The 25,395-nt window shown below is 27.0% G+C and overlaps 11 protein-coding genes across 11 annotated transcripts; 8 read left to right on the top strand and 3 right to left on the bottom strand. All coding sequences in view use genetic code 12, as the record gives it.

Moving 5' to 3' along the window:
* Nucleotides 1-6: 6 nt before the first annotated feature.
* KGF54_000366 (glutathione peroxidase) lies at nt 7-492 on the top strand (the record flags this gene model as incomplete). The annotated part of the gene is made up of 1 exon (XM_051764272.1): nt 7-492. One exon carries the CDS (start codon nt 7-9, stop codon nt 490-492), a length of 486 nt encoding a protein of 161 aa, XP_051622357.1.
* A 790-nt stretch (nt 493-1,282) lies between these two features.
* On the top strand, nt 1,283-2,473 carry ILV5 (ketol-acid reductoisomerase; the record flags this gene model as incomplete). The annotated part of the gene is made up of 1 exon (XM_051764261.1): nt 1,283-2,473. The coding sequence occupies one exon, from the start codon at nt 1,283-1,285 to the stop codon at nt 2,471-2,473; it is 1,191 nt and encodes a 396-aa protein (XP_051622356.1).
* Nucleotides 2,474-2,708: 235 nt separating this feature from the next.
* On the top strand, nt 2,709-3,710 carry KGF54_000364 (uncharacterized protein; the record flags this gene model as incomplete). Its single annotated transcript, XM_051764250.1, has 1 exon — nt 2,709-3,710. One exon carries the CDS (start codon nt 2,709-2,711, stop codon nt 3,708-3,710), a length of 1,002 nt encoding a protein of 333 aa, XP_051622355.1.
* A 143-nt stretch (nt 3,711-3,853) lies between these two features.
* On the bottom strand, nt 3,854-4,717 carry KGF54_000363 (uncharacterized protein; the record flags this gene model as incomplete). Its single annotated transcript, XM_051764239.1, has 1 exon — nt 3,854-4,717. The coding sequence occupies one exon, from the start codon at nt 4,715-4,717 to the stop codon at nt 3,854-3,856; it is 864 nt and encodes a 287-aa protein (XP_051622354.1).
* Nucleotides 4,718-5,220: 503 nt separating this feature from the next.
* On the top strand, nt 5,221-6,909 carry KGF54_000362 (uncharacterized protein; the record flags this gene model as incomplete). The annotated part of the gene is made up of 1 exon (XM_051764228.1): nt 5,221-6,909. The coding sequence occupies one exon, from the start codon at nt 5,221-5,223 to the stop codon at nt 6,907-6,909; it is 1,689 nt and encodes a 562-aa protein (XP_051622353.1).
* Nucleotides 6,910-7,139: 230 nt separating this feature from the next.
* KGF54_000361 (ubiquitin-conjugating protein) lies at nt 7,140-8,399 on the top strand (the record flags this gene model as incomplete). Its single annotated transcript, XM_051764217.1, has 1 exon — nt 7,140-8,399. One exon carries the CDS (start codon nt 7,140-7,142, stop codon nt 8,397-8,399), a length of 1,260 nt encoding a protein of 419 aa, XP_051622352.1.
* A 5,958-nt stretch (nt 8,400-14,357) lies between these two features.
* Nucleotides 14,358-14,705, bottom strand: KGF54_000360 (uncharacterized protein; the record flags this gene model as incomplete). Its single annotated transcript, XM_051764206.1, has 1 exon — nt 14,358-14,705. One exon carries the CDS (start codon nt 14,703-14,705, stop codon nt 14,358-14,360), a length of 348 nt encoding a protein of 115 aa, XP_051622351.1.
* Nucleotides 14,706-17,304: 2,599 nt separating this feature from the next.
* ARD (Ardp) lies at nt 17,305-18,153 on the bottom strand (the record flags this gene model as incomplete). The annotated part of the gene is made up of 1 exon (XM_051764194.1): nt 17,305-18,153. One exon carries the CDS (start codon nt 18,151-18,153, stop codon nt 17,305-17,307), a length of 849 nt encoding a protein of 282 aa, XP_051622350.1.
* Nucleotides 18,154-20,434: 2,281 nt separating this feature from the next.
* HPA2 (D-amino-acid N-acetyltransferase) lies at nt 20,435-20,911 on the top strand (the record flags this gene model as incomplete). The annotated part of the gene is made up of 1 exon (XM_051764183.1): nt 20,435-20,911. One exon carries the CDS (start codon nt 20,435-20,437, stop codon nt 20,909-20,911), a length of 477 nt encoding a protein of 158 aa, XP_051622349.1.
* Nucleotides 20,912-21,005: 94 nt separating this feature from the next.
* Nucleotides 21,006-23,363, top strand: VID27 (Vid27p; the record flags this gene model as incomplete). Its single annotated transcript, XM_051764172.1, has 1 exon — nt 21,006-23,363. One exon carries the CDS (start codon nt 21,006-21,008, stop codon nt 23,361-23,363), a length of 2,358 nt encoding a protein of 785 aa, XP_051622348.1.
* Nucleotides 23,364-24,123: 760 nt separating this feature from the next.
* Nucleotides 24,124-25,221, top strand: KGF54_000356 (uncharacterized protein; the record flags this gene model as incomplete). The annotated part of the gene is made up of 1 exon (XM_051764161.1): nt 24,124-25,221. One exon carries the CDS (start codon nt 24,124-24,126, stop codon nt 25,219-25,221), a length of 1,098 nt encoding a protein of 365 aa, XP_051622347.1.
* Between the last annotated feature and the right edge of the window lie 174 nt (nt 25,222-25,395).

The following is a 25,395-nucleotide window of genomic DNA, read 5'->3' as shown; positions in this document are numbered from 1 at the left end:
AAAATCATGTCAGCTTTCTACGATTTAAAGCCGTTAGATAAAAAAGGTGAACCATTCCCATTCTCAGAATTAAAAGGAAAGGTGACAGTAATCTTCAACACCGCTTCACGTTGTGGATTTACGAAGAGTTTAAAAAATTTCGAAGCTTTAAACAAACAATTTGAAGGCCAACCAGTTCAAATTATTGCTTTCCCATGTAATCAGTTTGGTGGACAAGAACCAGGATCAAATGAAGAAATTGCTGAATTTTGTCAACTTAATTATGGTGTTACTTTCCCAGTTTTAGGTAAAGTTGATGTAAATGGAGATAAAGCTGATCCAGTTTTTAAATATTTAAAATCTCAAAAATCTGGTTTATTGGGTTTAACAAGAATTAAATGGAATTTTGAAAAGTTCTTAATAGATAAAAATGGTAATGTTGTTGAAAGATATAGTTCATTAACTAATCCGGAAGATCTTGCTCCAAAAATTGAAGAATTATTAAAAAAATAGTTTAACGAATTTAGTGGTGGTTTTTTTATGTAAAATGATGATGATAGGTTTCAGTTTCTTCTCAGAAGTTTAGCTTTACTTCAATACTTCATAGTGCTTCATTATAGTGTATTTAGCTCACATTTTAATAAATAATAATAATTTGTTTTGATTATAACGTTTTCCTACTATTTTGAATGCTTCAGCAACTCGCTTTGGTAGTGTGTAAACTTGAGAATTACTGGGTAAATTTGCAACCACTTTAACATGTATGATTTATTTTGCACCCAAAATTAATATGAGAGTGAGATGTTACAACGTCAAAGTTTGAACATCAATGTTACAAAGATATGTTTCTGATTATTTATGAACTTTGAAATATCTACATTTACTACACAGGATAGAGTACAGTCCTTATCAATCATAGATTTAGGAATGTTATTACTCATTACGCCTTACACAAATCGTTATCACTATCAATTCTTGTTCAAGGCATTAATATGTCAAAATTGTACTAATTTTTTCACCTTTTCCGCTAGACCTTATATGAAAAATTCAAAGAGATATAATAGTTTTGTGTAAGTTCCGAATAAAGGACCTGAAAGTTCCGTAGTAGTTAAGATTATATTTTATATACAGTACTATATGATTCACTTGAAAAATTTATTAGTGGGGAGAATAAGAGAAAATTAATTAATAAAATTTTTCAACAAATATAATTTATATATAAATAATTTTGCTTTTCAACTTCTTTCTTTATATTTATAAAATTTTTATTAAGAATCAATTAAAGAAATAACAATTAAATACAATGTCATTTAGAACCAATTCATTACGTTTTGCAAAATTAGCTTCATCAAAAGCTATTTTATCAAAAAGAACTTTTTCATTATTAGCAAATGCTACAAGAACTACAACTTTTAAATCACAAGTTCCTTTAATGGCTATACGTGGTGTTAAAACCATTAATTTTGGTGGTACTGAAGAAGTTGTTCATGAAAGAGCTGATTGGCCAAAAGAAAAATTATTAGATTATTTTAAAAATGATACTTTAGCATTAATTGGTTATGGATCTCAAGGTTATGGTCAAGGTTTAAATTTAAGAGATAATGGTTTAAATGTTATTCTTGGTGTTCGTAAAAATGGTGCTTCATGGAAAGCTGCTCTTGAAGATGGTTGGGTACCAGGTGAAAATTTATTTGATGTTAATGAAGCTATTAGTAAAGGTACTATTATTATGAATTTATTATCAGATGCTGCTCAATCAGAAACTTGGGAATCTATTAAACCATTGATTACTGAAGGTAAAACTTTATATTTTGCTCATGGTTTTTCACCAGTTTTTAAAGAATTAACTAAAGTTGAACCACCAAAAAATGTTGATGTTATTTTAGTTGCTCCAAAAGGTTCAGGTAGAACTGTTAGATCATTATTTAAAGAAGGTAGAGGTATTAATTCATCATATGCTGTATGGAATGATGTAACTGGTAAAGCTGAAGAAAAAGCTATTGCTATGGCTATTGCAGTTGGTTCAGGTTATGTTTATCAAACTACATTTGAAAGAGAAGTAAATTCAGATTTATATGGTGAAAGAGGTTGTCTTATGGGTGGTATCCATGGTATGTTTTTAGCTCAATATGAAGTTTTAAGAGAACATGGTCATACTCCATCTGAAGCTTTCAATGAAACTGTTGAAGAAGCTACTCAATCATTATATCCATTAATTGGTAAATATGGTATGGATTATATGTATGATGCTTGTTCTACTACCGCTAGAAGAGGTGCTTTAGATTGGTACCCAAGATTTAAAGATGCTTTAAAACCAGTCTTTGAAGATTTATATGAATCAGTTAAAAATGGTACTGAAACTCAAAGATCACTTGATTTTAATTCACAAGTTGATTACAGAGATAGATTAGAAGAAGAATTGAAAACTATTAGAGATATGGAAATTTGGAGAGTTGGTAAAGAAGTTAGAAAATTACGTCCAGAAAACCAATAAATTACTTAAAACAAAGAAACCTTGCATATATTATATAATGGTCACTGAATGACTTTAAATATTCAAACAACAAACATAATGGTCAAACGAATGACTTGTATTTAATTCTTTATTCTTTTTTTTTATATATATTATTTATAGTCGTATTAAAAATAAATTATATGGGTTTATTAAAAACGAGAGTACTAAAAGAACATATCAATTTTTGGTTGCAAATAATTATCACCACCAAAAAATGTTTCAAGATTGGGCTATTACTTTTAGACATATACAAATTTCGGGATTATCTACTATATCATATATATTTGATTTTATTTTTTATTCAGTAATTTTAATTTTATCTGTAACATTAGGAAGGAATATACCTCCAAATTTTCATGAATTTCTGTTATTTGATTTACTGATTAGGTATACTTTTTTACCACAAGCTACTGTACCGGTATGGTTATTAATTTTAATTTCTGCTGGGATACCATTAGCTCAATTTGTATTTTTTGCAATTTTTACAACAACTTCAATAAAACGTAGATTATGGGATTTTTTTGCAGGTTGTTTATGTTTATTAGGAGCTCAAGCTACTCAAATTTGGGCAGTTTCTTTACTTAAAAATATAACTGGTTTACCAAGACCTGATGCAATTGATAGATGTGAGCCAATGATTCAAACTATTCCATTTACTCAATTATCAAATGTTGCAATATGTACACAACCAAATTGGAATTTTGTAATGGAAGGATTTAGGAGTTTCCCATCTGGACATGCTTCTACAGTATTTTGTGGAATGATTATAACTTCATTAAATATGGCTGCAAGATTACAAACTTTTGATCATAGAAATAATTCTTTTAAAGTGTTTTTAACAATTTTACCAATTTTAGGTGCTATATTTGTTTCAAGTACAAGAGTTAGTGATAATAGACATTATTTAAGAGATGTTATAGCAGGAAGCTTATTAGGTGGATTTGTTGGATTTGTATTTTATCATCAATATCATCCAAGTATTTTCAAATTAAGAAATAATGGTAGAGCCTATTCACCAAGAAGATTTGGTATACATAGATTTTTTGGTGTTGGAGGATTTTGGAGAATAAATGAAGAAGATTTTGTGGTTGAAGATGTTGAAGAATTAAGAAGTATTGGGAATGAAGAAATTGAAAGGAAAGCTTTGGAAAATGGAAATTCGGAAATTCATGTTGATTCATTAGCTGATAATATAAGATATGTAGATATGATATAGGCCACCGAAATTTATATGATTTTTTTAGCTCTTCTTCTTGCTTCTTTAATTTTATCAGTTCCATTCGGAAATTCATGTTGATTCATTAGCTGATAACATAAGATATGTAGATTTGATATAATAATCACCACAACCACCAAAATTTATATAATTTTTCTGGCTCTTCTTCTTGCTTGTTTAATTTTATCAGTTGCTTCTTCAACTTCTCCATTAAATTTATCTAACAAATAATTTTGTTCCTCAACTTCTTGATTAATGGATTCTCCAATTTGTTTTTGTCTTGCAATCATTATTCTAAGTTGCTCTAATTCTTTATCTTGAGTTTGATGAGTTTGAATTTGATGTTGTAATAATTCTTGATTATTTAAGGGAAGTGTTTCTTCAGTTTCTTTTCCTAGTATTCTTGAAACATTTTGCTTCTGTTTTGGTTGATTTAGTAGTAGTTCATTGATTTTATTTTGTAGTTGATTGATCATATTTGTTCTTTTAGCTGATTCTTCTATATTGGCAACTTTACTTGAATTTATTAAATCACTCATAACGGGATAATAATTTCTTGTAATTCTTTCTTTTAATCTAAGGATATTTTCATTATTTTCCCCAGCTAAATCATTTTTTAGATTTCGGTAAGTTTCATACCAATTATCATTATTTTCAATCTTAGCTCTATCTTGAAATTTAAAACTTTTTGGTAATTGTAAAAAATGAAGTACTTCAGATTCATTTTGTAATGATTTATCTTGTATGATTTGGTTAAGAAAATGACTTAATTCTTTTTTTCTTTCTTCTATAACATTGTGTTTGTTTAACCAGTTGATTCTTTTACCTGGTAATTGATATGGGAAATCTTTAGTGTTGATACCTATATTATGACATAAATTATTGACTAAACCTTCAAAATCAGAGTACCTTTTTTTTAAAGTGTAAGACCGTAGCGGTAGTTTGACGTTGATTTGATAATATGTGGAACCATCTATATTAAGCTCTGATGGAATAGTTATTGACATTGAATTGGTTGTAAAAAAAGTTTAACAGAGGTAGTAAATTTCATTTCAATTATTTTTTAGTGCCTCGACTGAAATTTGACGATAAGAGATAACAATTTATAATAATAACAACCAAGACTAAACAATTATTGACAAAGAAATAAAGTCTCGGTAATATATTTCTTATTATGACCAAGAAAATGAACCACCCAGACGGGCCATAAAAGAGTTAGAGTCTGTTTTCAACTTCGGAGTTTTAAAGTCTCGACGCATTATCATGATACGAGCCATAATTCATGCACAATGAATTACTGCAAGATCTACTACAATCAACCTACTAACTGAAACTACTTCACTAATTAAATAAGAAGAATTTCATTAATTCTATTGATTTCCCCGCCATTTCTTTTTGAATTATGAAATTAAAGAATTAAATAACCCCTTAATTTAAGCTTGCTGCGAAATTTATATTTACAAATAAGTCATTCTTCTTTACCTTGCACTTCAATTGAAATTTATCAACAATGCCCAAGTATCATTCAATTGAAGAAAATGGTCAATCAGAACAGCCGAGGTCAGGTACTCATGCACCAACACCTCATACAGAACATCATACAGAAAATGACTATGATCATCGAATAAATCGTATCAATCCAGAATCAATTAATTCAAATGATGTACCAACTTCAGATTTAGAAACACAACCATTATTAGATCCAGATGATCCATTGGTATCACCATTGAAATTAGATTATGTTAAAATTTTAAAATTTATTCAAGTACTTTTGGTATTTATTAATTTGGTATTATTTTTGGTATTATTGTTCAGCGAATTCTTTGCATTACCAGGTTTCAATAATAGAGGTAAATCATTTTTACAAATGGATTTGGCATTGGTTTGTTTATTTATAAATGTATTAAATAATTTCACATTTATTGTACCTTCATATTACGAAAGAATTGGTGGATACGTTGTACTGGGGTTTTTGATATTAGATTTATTAGTGATTTTAATAATTCCAGAAACAAGAATTGATCAAGGTTTATTAGGTACTATATTACTTTTGTGGACTGCTGCAAATTCAATATTTAACTCATTACTGGATTATTGGGTTGATGAAGCTAGAAAATATCAACAAATAAGATTAACTGGTAGAGTTGAAAAAAGAAAAACTGTTGCTGAATTATTTATAAATTTAATTAAAGTTGTGGTTGAAATTTTTATATTATGGATTATATGGTGTATTAGTTTAACAATCTGGTTACATGCATTTGATACTCATGAAAAACCTTGGGGTAAAATGGTACCAGTTGATAATAATCAATTTGATGTTCATTTAGCATGTTTTGGTGATGTTCATTCAAAAGAAGCAAAACAACCAATTGTTTTAGTAGAAGGTGGACAAATAACTTCTTCAGAAGTGTTTGCAGAATGGATTGAAGAATTATATCACTTAAACAAAGTTGAAAGATATTGTATTTGGGATAGACCAGGTTATGGATTTTCAAATTCTGCACCTCCACCTGCAAGTATTGGAATTATAAGTGATTATTTATCAGATGCATTAGATAAAGAAGGAATTGAAGGACCATTTGCTGTGGTGGGATTTGATATTGGTGGATTATACGCAAGAATGTTTGCAAGTAGACATAGAGCTCATATCCAACTGATATTATTTGTTGATTCATGGCCAGTTGATTTATTGAAAAAATGGCCATTTAATGGTTCTGGTAAAAAAAATGAATCAACAAAAGTTTTTAGAAATTCTTTGGAGGTGATGGATAATATAACTGGTATAAAATTATGGTTAAAAGGTTTTATATCTCCCTTGGGGATTATTCCATCAATACATTGGTTTTTCCATCCAATGAAATATTCAAGTAAATCAAGAATATTTGGTAGAGATATGTATTATCAATCAAAATATATTAGAGCAAGATGTCAAGAACAATTAGTATCTGGTATATTATCGTATAATGAAGTTAAAGATGCTGATATAAATGAATTAACAGTAGGAGTAATATCTTCTGATTTTATGATTAAAAAATCATTAAATTGGGGTAAATGGCAAAGAGAAATTTCAAAATTAAGTAGTAAAACAGCTGAATGGGTAATAGCAGAAAATAGTGATCATTTTATTTGGAGATCACCAAAAGGTAAAAAACAATTATCAGATTTATTATTAAGATTAATTGGTGAACAAGAATACTAAAATAGTTCGTATAATATAATTTATAATTTTGTTAGTGCACTACAATAAATAAAAGAAATTCTCTCTTAGATAAATTAATTTCTGATTTTCAACAATTTTTAATTTTTTAATAATCACAAAATCACCAAATTAATTAGAGATTAACAACCAGCTTTTAATATCATAAATTATCATTTAATCTATTAATTTAATTAATCAATCATTTTTCATCAACTTCATTTCATAAACAAATGCCAGAGAATCCTAACTCAACATTAACAAGACAAGGCATTCCAAAATTATTATCAACTACAAAATCAAATACTTCTACTAATAATATTTCTGGTTCTGGTTCTGGTTCTAGTTCAAGTAGTCCAAACTCCCCAATAATTGAAAGTCAAAATTTACAACAACCTCCAAGACGACCTTCTTTTGGTTTAAATTTTTTAAATAACTTTACAATGAGGTCACAATCAGATACAACCACCACCCAACCACCTCTACATCATCATAATCTAATGTCAAATAGTCCTACTATTGCAAATATAAATAATTATGTTGTAGATGATGATAATGATATAACTTCAACTTCATTTCATGATACTAATGAAGAACCACAACTAGAAAATTCATCAATTTCACGTCCTCAAGTTCAACATACAGCAACTGCAGTTTCATCATCTTCAACGAACATGTTGTCAAGTGCAACCACCGAAAAGGAGAAAACAGATAAAGATGGCCAATATGCAGTAAGATTGACTCCATTAATTGATCATTCATCATCATCAAGTGGATTATATTTTAGTCCAATTATAAGAAAATTAAAACCAGGTTCAAATTTAAGTATAGGTAGATATACTGAAAAAAATAAAGCAGCTGCTCATGCAAAACAAGGATCATCAGCACCAGTAGTTTTTAAATCAAAAGTTGTTAGTCGAACTCATGCATTATTAGAATGTAATGAAGAAGGTCAATGGTTTTTAAAAGATTGTAAAAGTTCACTGGGGACTTTTTTAAATCATATAAGATTATCACCAGCATCTCAAGAATCTTTATTAATGCCAATAATAGATGGGGATATAATTCAATTGGGTATGGATTATAGAGGTGGAACAGAAGAAGTTTATAGATGTGTTAAAATGAGATGTGAATTTAATAAAAGTTGGCAAAGAAAAGTAAATCAATTTAATTTAGAAATTCATCAAAAATTTAAAAATTTACATTTGAATGATGATTCAATTATAAATCAAAAACTTAATGGTGGTGATGGTGGTGATTCATCGAATAATGGAGAATGTGCAATATGTTTAATGAAAGTTGATCCATGTCAAGCAATTTTCATTAGTCCTTGTTCTCATCATTGGCATTATAAATGTATTAGACCAATTATTATAAAAAGTTATCCACAATTTTATTGTCCAAATTGTAGAACAATGTGTGATTTGGAAACTGATTTGGATGATGATGATGATGAAGATGATGATGATGAAATAAATAATAATAATGAATGATAATAACTAATGTATAAGGATTTATAGTTTATTAGTTAAATTGAAGAAAGGGAAAACTATAATACATGTAATTTTATTCACGTTTTGTAGTTGTGAGAAAAATGAAATGTAGTGAAAAATGAAATGTAGTATTTGTGGTAAATTGTAGTATTTTGAAAGGGTTTAAGGGTCTAAATGTAAGAATAAAAGTATACAACGTTGAATGATTGAGAGTTTGAAGATATATAATCAAATATTTTGTAAAGTCTTGACTTACCAACCTCCCCAAGTAGTGAGCGTTATAAAGTCATTGAAATTTCAATATTGGGGTAGCTTAAAATATTCATTGCAGTGTTTCTTATTTCACTCTAATCAATCTGATATTTGAATTTTTGAAGTGTCCATATTTAACGCGCAATTTAATTTCAATACAATCAAAATTCCAAATTTAGCGCAATTTTTTGCGAGAAAAATATTGTAGTAAATTAGCTAAATCAACTCATTGACCATTTTGTAGCAAAGTTGAAAACTCAAGGTGAAAATTCTCAAAATTTCTCAAGAATCCTCAAAAAAATCCAAATATGGTAAAGGATTTTGATTAAAGACATAACTGGGATAGAAAATATATCAAATCAAAGAAATTATTACCTTCTCAAATGTAAAATAGAGTAAAAGAATATCTAAAAGATGATCTACAAGTCATTAAATGTTGAAATTAGATAATTTTTATTCAAAAGAAGTATTTATGAAGCATATATATAAATTAATAGTAGCATTAGTAATAATCTTATGTCCAATATATCTGGAGTTTCAGAAAGGAGATATATCAAAGCTGAACTTATTGTTTAACGAATTATAATTTAATATTTCTTTTTTGGCATTTATCAAGTTGAAATATATCTGAGTTAAAGGATATGATCAATGGTTCTATTTTCTTATATTGATGAGTATCTTGAGTGTAATCCTCTAATCTCGTAGTTGTTGTAGTATTAATTGGAGGATCAACTTGATTCTTCGTTTGAATATTTGTTTTGTTTAAAGTGTTTGTTTTTACGGATATTATAAACTTAGAATAAAAAATTTTTTTTTTAATGTATATACATTTTCATTATATAAACCATTGATTATTTATAATTGATGACTTTGCCTTCCTTGTCGTTTCAAACTTAATACTAATACAAATATGTATTTGTGATACTATATTGTATGATAAAACTTTTCATAGATCTCTCTACATTCTTCTGATTGGCTTATCTTGATATCATCTCAAAGAACTTCTTCTAACTAACAAATGTATAGTAATTTCTACAATAGTTTTTATGTTCTACATCTTTTATTCAGTCATTAACAGGATCTCTTGGTTTATTCTTTTTAATATTCTGAAACTCTGATTTTGTGTAACTGAATTATTTTTGCAGCCTCTCAAGATTGTTCAAGAGGAGTCTGGAATAGCATAAGTTATTTAAGATCAAAATTAATGATTACAAATTGAAGATTCAAAAGTTGTATAACCAATTTCAAATTATTTAAATCTCAGTGAAGAGGAGGAGTGATTAAAAAAGGTCGTTATTCATTAATTACATGAAATAATGTATTCCAAATGGTTCATACATTGTTCTCATTTTTCATTATCAATTTGGATTTTGCTCTTTTCCTTGGTCAATTTAAATTGATGGAATTTTTCGAAATGTTAAACCCAGATTAATAAATAATAAGAGTTACTATGTTAGTTTATGTTTTTATTAAATTTAATCTGATCGGAAAGAACAAGGAAATTTTTTAAATAGTTATGGATCATGCATTATTTCCATAATCATTTGAAAATTCATCATCATCTAATTAAATCCATTAAGATGTAAAAAGTTCACACATTTATTAAACGCTATCAATCTATTACAGTTTTGAAGGAAATTGATGTAGGAAAAGTAATAGAAGACCATGAATCGATCAAATTGTTTGAAAATTATTTAATTGTGTTTAAAAGATTTATTTTAGATTAACTCGATAAACTAAATATGTATTACCATTTCAATTATATATTTGATGGAGGTAATAATTGATCAGTTAATTTAATTATATCTCAAATCTGGTGTTAGTTATTAATTAAGTTTTGTAATAATTTGTAAAATAAGCTACAAAAATATGTAGTAAATTAAACTTACAAACAATCTAAATACTATACATTCTTTGCTTTGAATTAATTGAACTAAAAGTCAAACTAAAAGAGATCATCAACTGTCAAATCTGCTTTATCAACTATGATTTACTTTTCGAGTTAATTGATTTAAATAAATAATTCCTTTACTTGATTATATATAATGTGTTTTTGGTTGTAACTTTTAGACTGAATTATACATTAAGGTTAACCCTACTTAAGTACAATTATATCTTTTTCAAGTTATCAAACTTGTTAAGAAAGCGAATACAATACTAGATTCTATTACTCAAAAAAACGAAGTTTTACCGGATACTTGAACAATTGATATTTTGACTTGATCTCTATATCTAAAACCAATTACCTAAAAAAACTTTTGGTGGTGGTTTCAGACGCGTTTCCGGTACTGCCACATGGCTTTTACAAAAATCACGTACTTTTCAGGGCTTAAAAAATTTCCAACACCTGACTCAAAAACCGGAATTCTGTTTATTTTTCAAGAATTATAAATTTGGAAGTGAGACAAAAAAATATTTTCGTTTTTATATGTTAGTAGTACGTAGTTCTTAATCTGTTACACAAGATCTCGAGCTTGTTTTAGTATCGATTAGAGAAGGTCTTGTTAGTAAACAGTTAATAGTTCGCTAACTCAATTCCATACAATTCAATATATTACATATTAAGCTAGAATTACATACTTAAGATTTAAAATGAAATCGCTACCATCTGTTAATAAATAATCTAATAAATAAATCTATAAATAGAAGTTTAGATATCAACTTTAATTAAGTTTAATTAATAGCAAACGTTTATCAATTAGTTAATAATATCATATGCAAACACTTCTCCATATTAAATGAAACACAACACATTCAAAACGCCTTTCCAATTAATGAAAATGATAGTTAATTTAAATGTGTTAGGTCGTGCAAATCTCAAATAGTTTATTTTGTATAGTTAAGAAAATTATTCTAAAATTAGAAGTTGTAGATCATATCTGAAACAACCCAATATAATTTAAACAATAGATTACACATGCGGGGATTTAATTAATTAATAGCCCCTTTCATTAGTTTAAGTATGATAAAATAATTGTTTTATATTGGTGTAATATGAGAATTAAGGATTGTGGCCCTTGATTTGAAATGATTTCAAAAGATTATAAATAAGGGTTTAATTTCCCAAGATTTGAGAAACTAATTTTATTTAGATTTTATATATTATTAATATCCATTATCAAAATAACTACTACTAGATCATTATAACTTATCATTTCTTACATTTGGTAAAACTTGGGATTCAACAACAATGAATACAACTGGGGTTTCAAAATAATAAATACAATCTAAATTTAAAAGAAAATTTAATTCTAGGATTCATACTTGGGATTAAACAACAGGTGGAGGTTGTCAAAGGCCTTCCCTGTACCAAAATCTTTTTAAATTAGATTGATGGGTTTTAATGTGAAGTTAGAGGTTAAATTGTTGAAAGGTTGTGGCCTGCACCACGTAAATTAATTTGGTTAATTTGGGTCGCTCTTGTGCTTGACTTGCTGGCGGTTGGGAACACTTAGTAAGAGTTTACCTTTGATGGATCATTCAATGAAGGTTTAACTTTAGAATAAGAAATGTTTACAGACAATATCAAATAAGAGTTTGATAATGCTTCAGCGTTTTTTTAAAAGTATAAAGTTTTATCTTTATTTAATTGTTTCAAATACAAATAAGTTCATGAAATTGGACTGAAGCTATTTGATTTAATCTTTTTAAATGGCGGTGTCATTGTCAATTGGAAGGATAGAAAGTAATGAAAATTATGAAAAATAAAAAAGAAGTTTTTTAATTAAAGATAAGAAAAGAGAATAAATCAAGGATTCAATCAAGCTATTAGATATATTCAGTTTATATTAAATAAACGTTTTTAATTTTATGATGTATTTGTATAACAGATATAAAATTTACTGTAGAATCTTTATTATCTTAAATCATTAGATTATTGTCGTAATTTTAGATAAAAATCACTCTACTTCATCAAAATTTAAATATTAAAATAAACAAAAAAAAAAAATGTTTCTAGTTTTGTAGTGATATATTAACACTTATCAACAAAATCAAATCATTTCACCATTAATACCACTACCACGATCATTAATGTAATCCAAATAAAAATGGATAATAAATTTCAAATCAAATCTATCTATATTAGTATCTTTGTTCATTAAATGGTTCTCAATAATCAATAGATCCAGTCAAAATCTCTTTTTCCTAAATAAAAACTAGCACCAGATTTGAGATATGATTAAATTAATCGATCAATTATCACCTCCATCAATGTAGTTAATTGAACTAGGTGAAACTGAGTTTTTCAAATGAAATTGTGCATGAATCATAATTATTTAAAAAACTTCCAAGTTCTTTCCAATAAAATTAATTCATTAAAAACATAAACGAATATAGTTACTCTTATTACTTATTAATCTGGTCTTAAAATTTCAAACAATTTATATTCCATTAACTTAAATTGACCATAGAAAAGAGCAAAATCCGAATTGATAATGAAAAATGACAACAACGTATGAACCATATCGAATACTTTATTGCATATAATTAATGAATAACAACCTTTTTTAATCACTCTTTATCTTCATTAAATAATTTGATATTGGGAATACATCTTTCAAATCTTCACTTTTTATTTATTAATTTTGATCTCAAATAACTTATATTTATTAATAGAAAAAGCAAGAACCACTGATCGTATCCTTTAGCTCAAATATAGTTCAAATTAACAAATGCCAAAAAGTGTAATATTAAATTATAATTCGTTAAATGAAAAAGTTCAACTTTATTATATCTCCATTCTGAAACTTTACAATGAACATATGATGATGAAATCTAATATGTTGATGAAACATTTTATGAAATAACCTTGAAAAAACTCCAATTCAAGTACCATATAATCAAATTTCAATCAAACAAATCCCTAGTTCTCAATTCATATTCTTATCAAATATCATTTTTCTAAGTTCTTAAATCAATGAAAACCCAGGAAATTGTTTATTTAGATTATCAACAAACTCCTTCACTTGAAAACATTAAAATTAAAAATTAAATCATGATGATAATTTTTCTTTGCTATTACCAAATAATAAATTAAATTTTGTAATATTTCAATTTTCAAGACTTCCAAATCATCTTGTTATTCTTCAGTCACTGACTAGATCTTAATTTGTTATGTAACATATATATATAAACGTTGTTTATTCTATGACATTGTTTGACTTAGCAAAATAACCTTGTTTTTACTGTTTTTTCTTTGATTGCCTTTTTTGCAATTCCGAAAATAGAAAACTAGAATTCCATTCGATGTTCCTGATTCCACGACTTAATATTTTAAAACAAGTACAAAATGCACGACTTATTTTTTAAATAATTAATAGAATTTATTTGTTAATTTTACAATCAAATAATTAAATAATTGACGTTCTAGAATCTAAATCATATGGTAGGGTAAAAATATGCAGTCTATATTGAATTCAAATAAGCAATTTGAACTGTTAATCAACAAGATATTATAACTAGGCTTATCAGTCTAAAGAATTTAGTCTTTGAAATTCGCAATCAGTTCAGATAGAAAAAGAGAAAAGAAAAAACATAAGAACAGGAATAGAACTAGCTGAAATTGAACAAAATGAACAAGATGTGAACGAAACTAAGCAGCAAATTACCTAGAGAGATAAACTAAACAACTAGAGTCAATTGGAACAAATTAAATTAAATTGAATTTATTGAATTATAATTATATCTCTAAAAAGACTATATAAATTATAATAATAAAGCAGCACCGGCTAATAAAGCAGCACCAACTTGAACTTTACCGGCACCTGCTGAGTATGATGAAACAGTAGCATTAGCGTGGGTTGATGGAGCAGCACTTGATTCAGCAGCAACGGTGGTTGGAGCTGGACCTGAAGTTAATGGACAATAAGTGGTGTAGGTAGTATCGACTTCAGTGACGGTGGTGACTCCAGTAATAACCTCAGAAGTTTTACAGGCATCTAAATGGCAAGATGTCACAGTAAGCGTGATTGATGAGATATCGACAACTGTACTGTTATAGCTGGCTAAAGCACCTGAGATGGTTGATAATAAGGCGATTTTTGAATATTGCATTGTAAATTTATAAAAGCGAAGGAATAAAGTTTGTTTGATTATTGAATGAGAAGAAGAAAGAAGAAAAAGATCTATAAAATATTTAATCCAGAGGAAATTAAGCTTTATTTATAAACTAAAAATTTTATCAAAATTTGTTGTGAAAATTTTTATTGTTTTACTTTATAAATTTTGAAATTTTGATAAAAAAATTATTTCGAGGTTTTTGTGTAAGTATTTGACTGCAAAATGTTATATGCAGTATTTTGTTAGTAATTTTAAAACATAACAATAAAATTTTTTTGATAAATTGCTTTTTAGTTTTTTTAGTTTTAAAAAACCATTTTATTAAAATTATCTGTTTATAGTTATTTTCTTTCTATATTGGGTAAGTAAGTACAATTTTGACGTTGATATTTTGGTTTTATTTTGATTATATTATTTTGTTTATTACTATTATTAGATTATTTTTACCTATTTATCTATCTATTCTAAATTATCTATCCATTAGAGATTAATAAAAATTACTCACAAAAATAATAATAATAAAAATAAAATAAAGGCGTAGTAATAAATATAATAATGTCAAGTCAGAAAAAAACCCTTTATAATTATTTATTATTTTAATGATTAAAAGAAGGTTCTATAAATCAAAGACCTGGATGATTTGATTGATTTATTGGTTGATTCACTTGATTTAATTCACAAATTAAGGTACTTAATATATAGCTGGTTGATTTTTATATTTAAAGTTTAAAGATTATTTAGTATAAATTTACGTTAGAATTTTCTGGTTAGTAAAAGTAGCTACCATTACTCTTTGCCAGCAAATTAAAATCTTTGTTATTGTTAACAATAAAAATTTTATTATTTTCGTCAAGTAAATTTTATTTGACTAAATTATTTTAATTTTAAAGTTTTGTTAAATTTAGCAAAATAAAGATAAGATTAAAATGATCGATTAAATCAGATCACAAATATCACCAGGTAATTCATTAGGCGGCACTTAATGAGCATCAATAAATGAACTAATTAATAGGAGAGGGGGCAAAACAAACGATAATTTTAACGTAATTAATGCACAAATTACACGAGGTTAATAATGAAAAGGGGACCTGAATTTTGACTCAAAGTAAAGATAATCCAATGCATTAATGCATGACAAAAAATTTAAAAAGAAATTAAAACTTAAAAACACGACAATAAAATATTTAATTACGCATGATAAACAAATATTTAGTAATAAGATAGCAATAAATACCAAAGTAGTACAAATGATAAACAAAAACAAAATGATAATATTTCTTATAATCGTTGTAGAGTCAAAACAAATTATGACTTGTTAATTAATTTACTACGGCATAAATACTATTAAAGTATTAATCAATAGACACGAGAATTTTGTGTAGAAAAAGCGACTAATTTGTTGTTTATACTTTAATTTACTTCTCTTCTTCGTTATTCTCCTTTTTTAAATAGTTTTAATTTTATTTGTTTCTTCTTCTTCTTCAGTAAATGCAAGTAAATTACTCGAAAAAAAAAACAATATTCTCTTCTCAACAATAAAACTTTCTTTTATTATTTTATTTTGTATGATCGTAAAAATTAATAATTTTCTTGTTGACGTTATTATAATTTTTGACTAAATTATGTACCTAAATAATAATTTATTATATTATTTGATGAATCAAACGTTTGTGCTTTAGTATGTTGAGGTTTGGATGTATTGACCTGTGATATTTTGTAGTTGTAGTTTTAATATTGATGTACGGATTGAATTATCTGAATTATCAAATTGATCAAATTATTTATCATTCAAGAACCACTTTGGTTGGGATTTATTGAGTAAAAGTCTTTAATTCTAATAAAAATGAACATAAAATACCAGTTTTAATTCGACTAGTCTTTGTCCCGTCCTGAAACGATTAAGATTAAGGTTTCTGTAAAAATTTATAATTGTTTTAAATTTTGCTGCGAAATTGATGTAAAACGTGCAAGAATAAAATTTACAAATCATCTAAAAGTATTTCAAAATATATGTATTTCCAAAAGAAGTTGATTGATTAGTTACTCTACCTATAAAGATACTCAAAAACTTGACTTCTTTAACTCCCTATTTACAGAAACATCATTTAGAGTCTATAAGTCATCCAAAGCTTACTGGTTTTTGATTACACCTCATACAGATCTTTTGAATTAGAATTGAAAGGAAAAACTAATTAATCCGGTGACTACACTATATAAACTTTAAGGCACCCTTTAACAAAATAATTTTTCCTTGCTCTTCACCTCATACTTCATTTTTTTGACTTGCTCAGCTTGACATAATTTGAGTGCAGAATTAAATTGTGTCAAAGTTTGGTAGCATTATCTTTGCACCCAAAATGTTTAATTTATCTGTACATTTTGCTTCATCAATTCATTGGAACAGTGGAAATGTTCAACACGAACAACATAGGGGAACTTCTATAAGCTACCGCCACTTAAAAAGATTTGAGCTTTTTAAAAAAATTAAATCCGAATTCTATTAAAATAACTAATATACATAAAAAAATTAAGTAAAATCATTAAATCACCACCATCACCACCTGAAACCTAGCCAATTCAATATAAGCTTAGTTTACCAGCACAGGTATCCTCCATCTACACAAAGGTTCATACCTGTAGTGTAAGAAGAAGCAGATTCTGATGCTAAATATAATATTGATCCAACAAATTCTTTTGGTTCTGCCATTCTTCTCATTGGTATTTTAGATTCCCATTCTGCTTTCATATCAGCATGACCACTTATAACATTTCTTGTTAATGGAGTTAAAATATAACCAGGACTTAATGTATTGACTCTAATATTATATTTAGCCCATTCACAAGCTAATGATCTTACTAAATGTATAACACCAGCTTTTGACATATTATACATACATTGAGGTTGTGGATCATTAACAATAGTTCCAGACATTGAACCAACTAATATGATTGAACCTTTTTTGTTATTTGCAATTAATGGTCTAGCAAATGATTGTGAAACATAAAATGCACCTAATCCATTAACTTTCATAATTGATTCTGCATTTCTAGCAGGATATTCTTCAGCTGGGAAATTTTCAGCATAACCAGCAGAATTAATTAATACATCAGCAATTTTTTCATGATGTTCATTAATAGCTTTAAAAGTTAATTCAACACTTTCAGCATCTCCAATATTACATGACCAAGCACTAACTTGACCAATTGGTGATTCATGTTTTCCTTTCAATGTTTCTTCTCCCCATGCTAATATATCTTTTGCAGTTTGTTGAGTTCTTTCTAAATTCATATCTATTAATGCAATATCAGCACCTTGAGCTAATAAAGCACGGGCAACAATTGCAGCTAAACCACCTGAACCACCGGTTAATATAGCTAATCTACCATCTAATCTAAAATTTGGGACAATATTGTCATAAGAATAATAAGATGAAGCTTCCATTTTTGATATAAAGTTATAGTAATTGATATAAGTTGAAGCGATTGATAGTAATAAATAATTTAATTAGGATTTTTGAAGTAGTTAAATAATTAAAGTAACTTAAATAATATTAATAGTTTTGACAAAAAGATATCAGAAAGATAAGATTAAAGAATGTTGGAATTCAATTAAATATTTATATATTTATGGTTATAATAAATGAAGTTACATGATTTTATCAAAATTGTTTCTTTTTAATTTTTTCTTTTTTTATTTTCTTAAATTTTACACAAATTATATTTTTTTCTACTAAGTTGACACCCCCCTCCTTTCATTTAGATAGATAGATAGATTTTGAAGCAATAAGATAAAGCGGCATCAAAATAAAATAATTAGATTTCTTAATTATAGATATTAATTCAGTCAGGCGGTCAGTTTTAAGGAATATGTTTGCAACTATAACTTTGAAAACCCCATAATTAAAGTCAATAATCAAAACTTTAATTTATCAAATTTCTATAATCTTCCCGTAGTCTTACCGTAAATTGTAAGTTTCAAATCAAGGAACGGTCAGATTTAAATTTGAAAAATAATTTTAATTTCATCGGAGGAATAGCATTTTTTCTGATGAATTTGCACTATTACAACGTTTCTTTTCTATAATCTTATCAGCAAAACTGCTACCAAATCGTTCAAAAAGTTCAAAATAGATCGATCGGTGTTAAACTGTGACTAAAATAAGGGATCGGTTTTATTACCGTTTAACGATATAAGTCAATATCGATGAGCTTGATCTATATTTAGATTTGACGTGGTTTTAACTGTTTAAAATTTTAGTCAAAAATAAGATTTCTTTAATTTCGAAGTCATTTGTTCGGAGAAATTATTACTAAATCTACTTATAAGAAATAGTTATTCTTTGGTATGCTTCTAATTTGATTTGCAATTAAAAGTTAGTTTCTCGATGGCAACTTTATTTTATGAACAAATTGTGATATAAGAGATTCGATTTTATTTAGTACACCAATAGTTTTGTGAAGCTATGATCTAACTGAAACTGAGTAAGCGATTCTAGTTGTACAATTTGAAACACAAAATTATTTAACGAAAATATCAAGTGTACAAAATTAATTGCACCCTTTAAATTTAATTTAGTAGACTTTAAGATGAAAATCCATAAACTAGGGAGGACTCATCACCAAAATGTTTGCTTGTGAACCTGATTTTTAGCTCAACTATACGATAAATAACTTAAACACCATTTATTGAATGTTCAAACAAAACTCTGTTATTTATGCCATAAATATGTTTGATTGTTAAAGAGGAACGTAATTACCATAACGCTTAAAGCTTGTTACACAAAACTGTCTAGTACATGAGATGAGATTATAATATTCGAAACTTAAAGTGAAACAAATGAGATCATAGAACGTTAATGAAGATTTTATATACAGATGAAGTTATTTATATACATTCACTGCTTTCTCTTTTGTTTTTACTTTTCACATGATGTTGACACCCTGTGTCTTAGACAATTTATATATCGTATTCCACATTTTGGTAAATTTTAGGATTTAAATGTGTAAAACCCTCTCATTTTATCTTACTAATCTATCTCAAAATACTATCGTCTATTTGTTATCTATTGTTACATTTTGCTCTTTTCTTTTTTTGGGTTTTGGATATTTTGGTTGCAAAATTTATAAAACATAATGTTGGTGAGTTATGAACAAGGTCAAAATCAATTCAATTACTAATCCAACTGATCCTTTCAAGTAGGCTGCTTTCATTAATAGATACAACACAGTCTAAGCTATTTTAAAGGAGGAAGTTGTTGTCATGAAATACGGGGCATTACACACAGATGAAAGTAGTAAATTGGTGCCATGAAAAAGAGTTAATTCATAAACATTTTTGAACTTTAAGAGTGTTTATTCTAGAAGACGAATATTTGCAGCATTTTACATGAATTGCGAATTGAGTAAGTCTAAGTCATGATAGATCAACGAAAGCTACTTCTTCTTTGTTTCGAAAAATAAGCCTCAAACCCCACTAACAAATTTCCAAATTATTGACCAATATTTCTTACAATCAATAATAAATCCGCGCCTGATCAATTATAATAATCTTGTAAACTCAACCACTAAGTAATCCCCTCAAAATTATTATCAATGAATGCGCTTAAACCAAAAAACCCAATTAGGAAGATTGAACCGCTGTTTATAGATAAGATAATTTATATATTAATAGCCAAAGTATCATGAGTCCAATAATCAACATTAATTAATCACCAACAATTACAATGTCAGTAACAATCAGAGCAATCGAAGCAAAAGATAAAGAAGAATGGGTCAATTTATGGACTGGTCCAAATGGTTATATTGAATTTTATGGATCTTCAAATATAATTACCCCAGAAATTACAAATACAACATTTGATAGATTTTTAAATCCAAATGATCCAACTTATTGTAATGTTGCAGTTAATTCTGAAACTGGGAAATTAATTGGTTTTGCAACTTATTTAACTCATAGAAATACATGGACTGTTGAAGATACTTGTTATTTAAATGATTTATTTGTTTGTGAATCAAATAGATTAGGTGGTGTTGGTAGAAAATTAATCGAATCTGTTTATAAATCAGCTGATGAATTAAATTGTAAAAATACTTATTGGTTAACACAATTTCATAATCATAGAGCTCAAATGTTATATACAAAAGTTGGTGTTAAAGCTGGATTTTTAGTTTATGCTAGACCAAACAATAACTACCTTTAGTATTAGGTTATTGGTTAATACACTACTAATAAAAATATGAAATTAAAGTAACAACTAAATGTAATCTCTTTTTGCCATTCAGTTAGTTATTATCATGAACTTCTTAAAGAAATTCATTGGTACAACTTCTACTGATGAAGTGGCATCAATTCCATCTGGTAAACTCTACTTAACAAGATCAAAAACTTCACCAAAGGGAGCAATTGAATGTTTATATAATGATGCTTACGCACTGATTAAACAAACCACAAATCCTTTTATTTATCAATTATGTATTACAAAAGTTTATCAAGAAGGAGAAAATGAATTTCGTAGTAATTCAGGATATAACTATTCAGATGATGAAGATGAAGATTATGAAGAAACTGATCAAAATTCATCAATTGCAAGAACATCAAGTTTTATTCAAAAGGATCTGAGACATAATACAAAAGATGAATGGGTATTTCCAATAAATGAAGAATTAAAAATTTTTAAAAAAATTGAAAATGGTAAAAGATCAATTGCTTGGAAAGATCTTAATGGAGATTTGGGGGATAAATTTGAATTTGTTTTAGATGATGAAATTAGAAATAATGATTTTGATTCATTTATGTTGACAATTTATAAATGTTTATATGAAGAAAAATATCGTGAAAGTTCAATTAGTGTAAATACTTTAGAAGAATTAAAAGAATTTATTTATAACCCAAAACTGGAATTATTAAATTTTGAAGATTTGGAGTATGATGAAGATGAAGAAGAAGAAGATGATGAACTGGATACTACCGAAGAGTATGATGAAGCAAGAGGATCCCCAAAATTATTTGTTGAAGAAAGTGAAGATGAAGAAGAACCACCGAAAGGTGATGTTGTATTTAGCACCAAGAAATTTGCATTACATTTATATGATTCAACTAGTGGTACATTTTTATTAAAAAGTTCAACAAATGAATTAAAAATCATTGATTTAGGTACTTGGGAATTTTGCTTATTTGTTGTTGGTGAAAAAATTACAATCAATACAACATTGAGTAAAAATATAAATCCAACTTTTAATTATGAACATTTATCATTTATTTTCAATCATTACACTGTCAAAAATAATCAAGTTACTGTCAATTCATGGTTATTAAAGTTTGATAGTTTTAATGATTTAACTGATTTTCAAAACAAATTCTTAGCAGCAATGTATGAATCATTAAACAAAAAGAAATTTGGTGTTGAAAAAGGTGATGATGATTATTTTGTTGATGCTTTCTCAAGTATGGATATAGATGATGAAAGTCAAGAAGACTTGAAAGAAATTGAAAAAAGTGAAACTGAAGAAACAGACTCTGAAGATAATGAAGAAATTGAAAATTCCACCAAAAAATTCACTGAAGAACTTACAAATATTCAAAGAAAAGATAAAAACACTTATCTTAGTGTTGGATATAAAGATAGAGCATATGTTTCAAGAGGTGACAAAATTGGTGTATTTTCTCAAGATGACAAAGCTTTAGCTTATCAAACCACTATCAACAATGTAACTGATTTAAAAGGTAACAAATTTAATCCAGAAAAAATGTTATTGCATCAAGAAGATCAGTTTTTGGTTATGTCAAACCCCGACGTCAATGACAAAACCCTTTACAAAATGGATTTGAATCGTGGCAAAATTATTGAAGAATGGGAAGTTTCCAAAACAGTTCCTGTGAAAAATTATGCACCTTCTTCAAAATTTGCTCAATTAACAAACCAACAAACTTTAACTGGTATATCATCAAATGGTTTATTCACAATAGATCCAAGATTATCAGGATCAAAATTAGTTAATGATCAAACTTTTAAATGTTATAAAACCACCAACAATCAATTCCAAAGTTTAGCAACTACTGACCAAGGTCATATTGCTTTAGGTAGTGGTAAAGGTGATATTAGATTATTTGATAGATTAGGTGTAAATGCTAAAACAGCTTTACCTTCATTAGGTGATGCCATATTAGGTATTGATGTTTCAAAAGATGGTAGATGGATTTTAGCAACTTGTAAAACTTACATTCTTTTAATTGATACAAAAATTACATCAGGTCAAAAAAATTCAGGTAAATCTGGGTTTACAGCTTATTTTGATAAAGATAAAAAACCAACACCAAGAAGATTAACTTTATTACCAGAACATGAAGCATTTATTAAAAATAATAATCAACATAAAGAATTTAAATTTTCTCCAGCTTATTTCAATACAGGTATTGATCAAAAAGAAACCACAATTATTTCATCAACAGATAATTACATTATTATATGGTCATTATCTAAAATCCTAAAGAATGATGCATCACCATATCAAGTTAAAAATTATAAACAAAATATTATTGCTGATAATTTTAAATATGGTTCAAATAATAGATTGATTATGGCATTACCAGATGATGTTAATATGGTTAGTAGAAGAAGTTTAAACAATCCAGAAAAAGAGTTCCATCATTAATTTAACTAGTTTTTTATTTCATTATAGTTCTATTTACAGGATTTTTTGCTTGGGATTGTTTGTTTGCATTTTTCAATTATATAGGTATCTTTTCTTTAATATACAGCTTTTTTAATTTACCAAAACTTAAAAGTATCTTTGACTTCTTGAAACCATATTCTTTTAAAAGCATTCATTTTTTGTAATGTGGTAGGTTTATAATCATGAACATTAATTTCTTTTAGGTTTGATAAATTTGGATATTTATCATATGGTATTCTATTAATTCTTGCGTGAATTTTTCTAACCCAATTATTAAAATGAGGTGAATCAATTAATAGCCTATACAAATATTCTTGGATGGAATTTGGCGGTGGTCTCATTTATTAGTGTCATTGATTGAGTTTGATTTGTTAGTTAGTAGAAGCAATATTAACAAGTTGAATTTTTCTCCGTTATATTCTTTTTTTGGCCCTTACAATAGAAGAATTTTGAATTTTTTTATTTAAAGAGGTAAAGCAAACAACTCGGTTATGTTTAGTAGCTCTTAGCTAGTCTTTATCATTATTCATACAGTTTTATTCAGCTCAAATTTGTATCTAGACCCTAAATAATAATTTTTCAATCTCTTCATACTTAATAAATTTACCATAATAAGAATTAAAGTAAACAAAAGAAAAAATTGAAATGTATCAAATTATAAGAGAATCACAAAATCTTAAATGATATAAACAAAAAGTTAATCAAATCATTATAACAAAACATCTATTCTATAAAGTCAATGAAAAGATCAATATTCTCACTGCTGGAAATAGATGATCAATTAATAATGAGTGATATAGAGGAAATAGATTATGATTTAATACCAAATACTGACTTACAACCAAAACGAAAAATAATATCTCAATCAGCTCCAACTACACCTCAAAGTCATAACAATAATTGTAATCTACGAATAAGTTTACCACCAGATAACAATATAACAAATCAAATAACGAATGAATTATTTCAAGTAACAAGCAACTTAAGATTAAAACAAAAACAACAAAAACAACAAGATGATATAAATGAATCAATTGATCCAAATTCAAAATTATATAATTTAATGAAAGATTTGAAACAACTAGAAAATTCAGATTATGAAATGGATGATATAACAAGAACAAGAGTTTTTTCAAATAGATTTACGAATTCAATAGATCAAATAAATCCAGATTTAAGTAAATATTTTCAAATTCATGAAGATAACACCAACGAAAAAGAGTCTATAACCACCAATAAACCATTTAAAGTTAAAAAGAAATCATTAACATCGTTAACAAGACGTAAAAGTTTACCATTAATAGAAACAAATAATATCCCTAAAAAATCACCATTATATAAAAAACAATCCCAAACAATTCTACTACATGGATTATGTAAACCCAACAACAACCTAAAACCATCAAAATCATGTTTCAACCTTCGTGAATCTTCCATATTTTTAATAGAATCATCAACTGGGTTTTTAAATGATGCTACTAAATTTGCAACAGAATTAAATGGATCAAGAAATGATAATCTCCCATATCCTGAACATGAAAATGAAGTTGTTCAAATTCCTACAAATAATTTAAATAATGATAATTTAATTAAAATGGCTATAATAAGGATGATAAAAAAGCAATGGGAAAATGATCAAAAAAGTCGAAAAAGAGTTGGATTTTATTCTGAAAATGAATTTCAATCTTACAAACAAAATAATTTAGAGAATTCTACTACAACTACACCTAAAATTGATGATACGAATAGTCTTGGAGTTGAATTAGTTTCTCAATCAAATATAGATAATGAACCAAAAAATAAAACTGTGAGATGGGCAGATAATCTTGAGTGGTGAAACCTTTTCAGTTGGTACTACGATCTGTATAAATGACGATGTACTTTAAATATACAATTTTAATGTCTTTTTTCTGGTATTGTAATTCTTGAAATGTTATAGCCTTACTTATCATATTCGTACGCGTATAGTTAAATGAATCATAATTACACAAAAACTTTATAGTATTTGACA

The sequence above is a fragment of the Candida jiufengensis genome, assembly GCF_024610255.1.
Source record: "Candida jiufengensis strain CBS 10846 chromosome Unknown scaffold8, whole genome shotgun sequence".
Taxonomy (NCBI): Eukaryota; Fungi; Ascomycota; class Pichiomycetes; order Serinales; family Debaryomycetaceae; genus Lodderomyces; species Lodderomyces jiufengensis.
The sequence above is the reverse complement of the archived record's forward strand: the minus strand, read 5'-3'. Positions and strand labels throughout refer to the sequence as shown.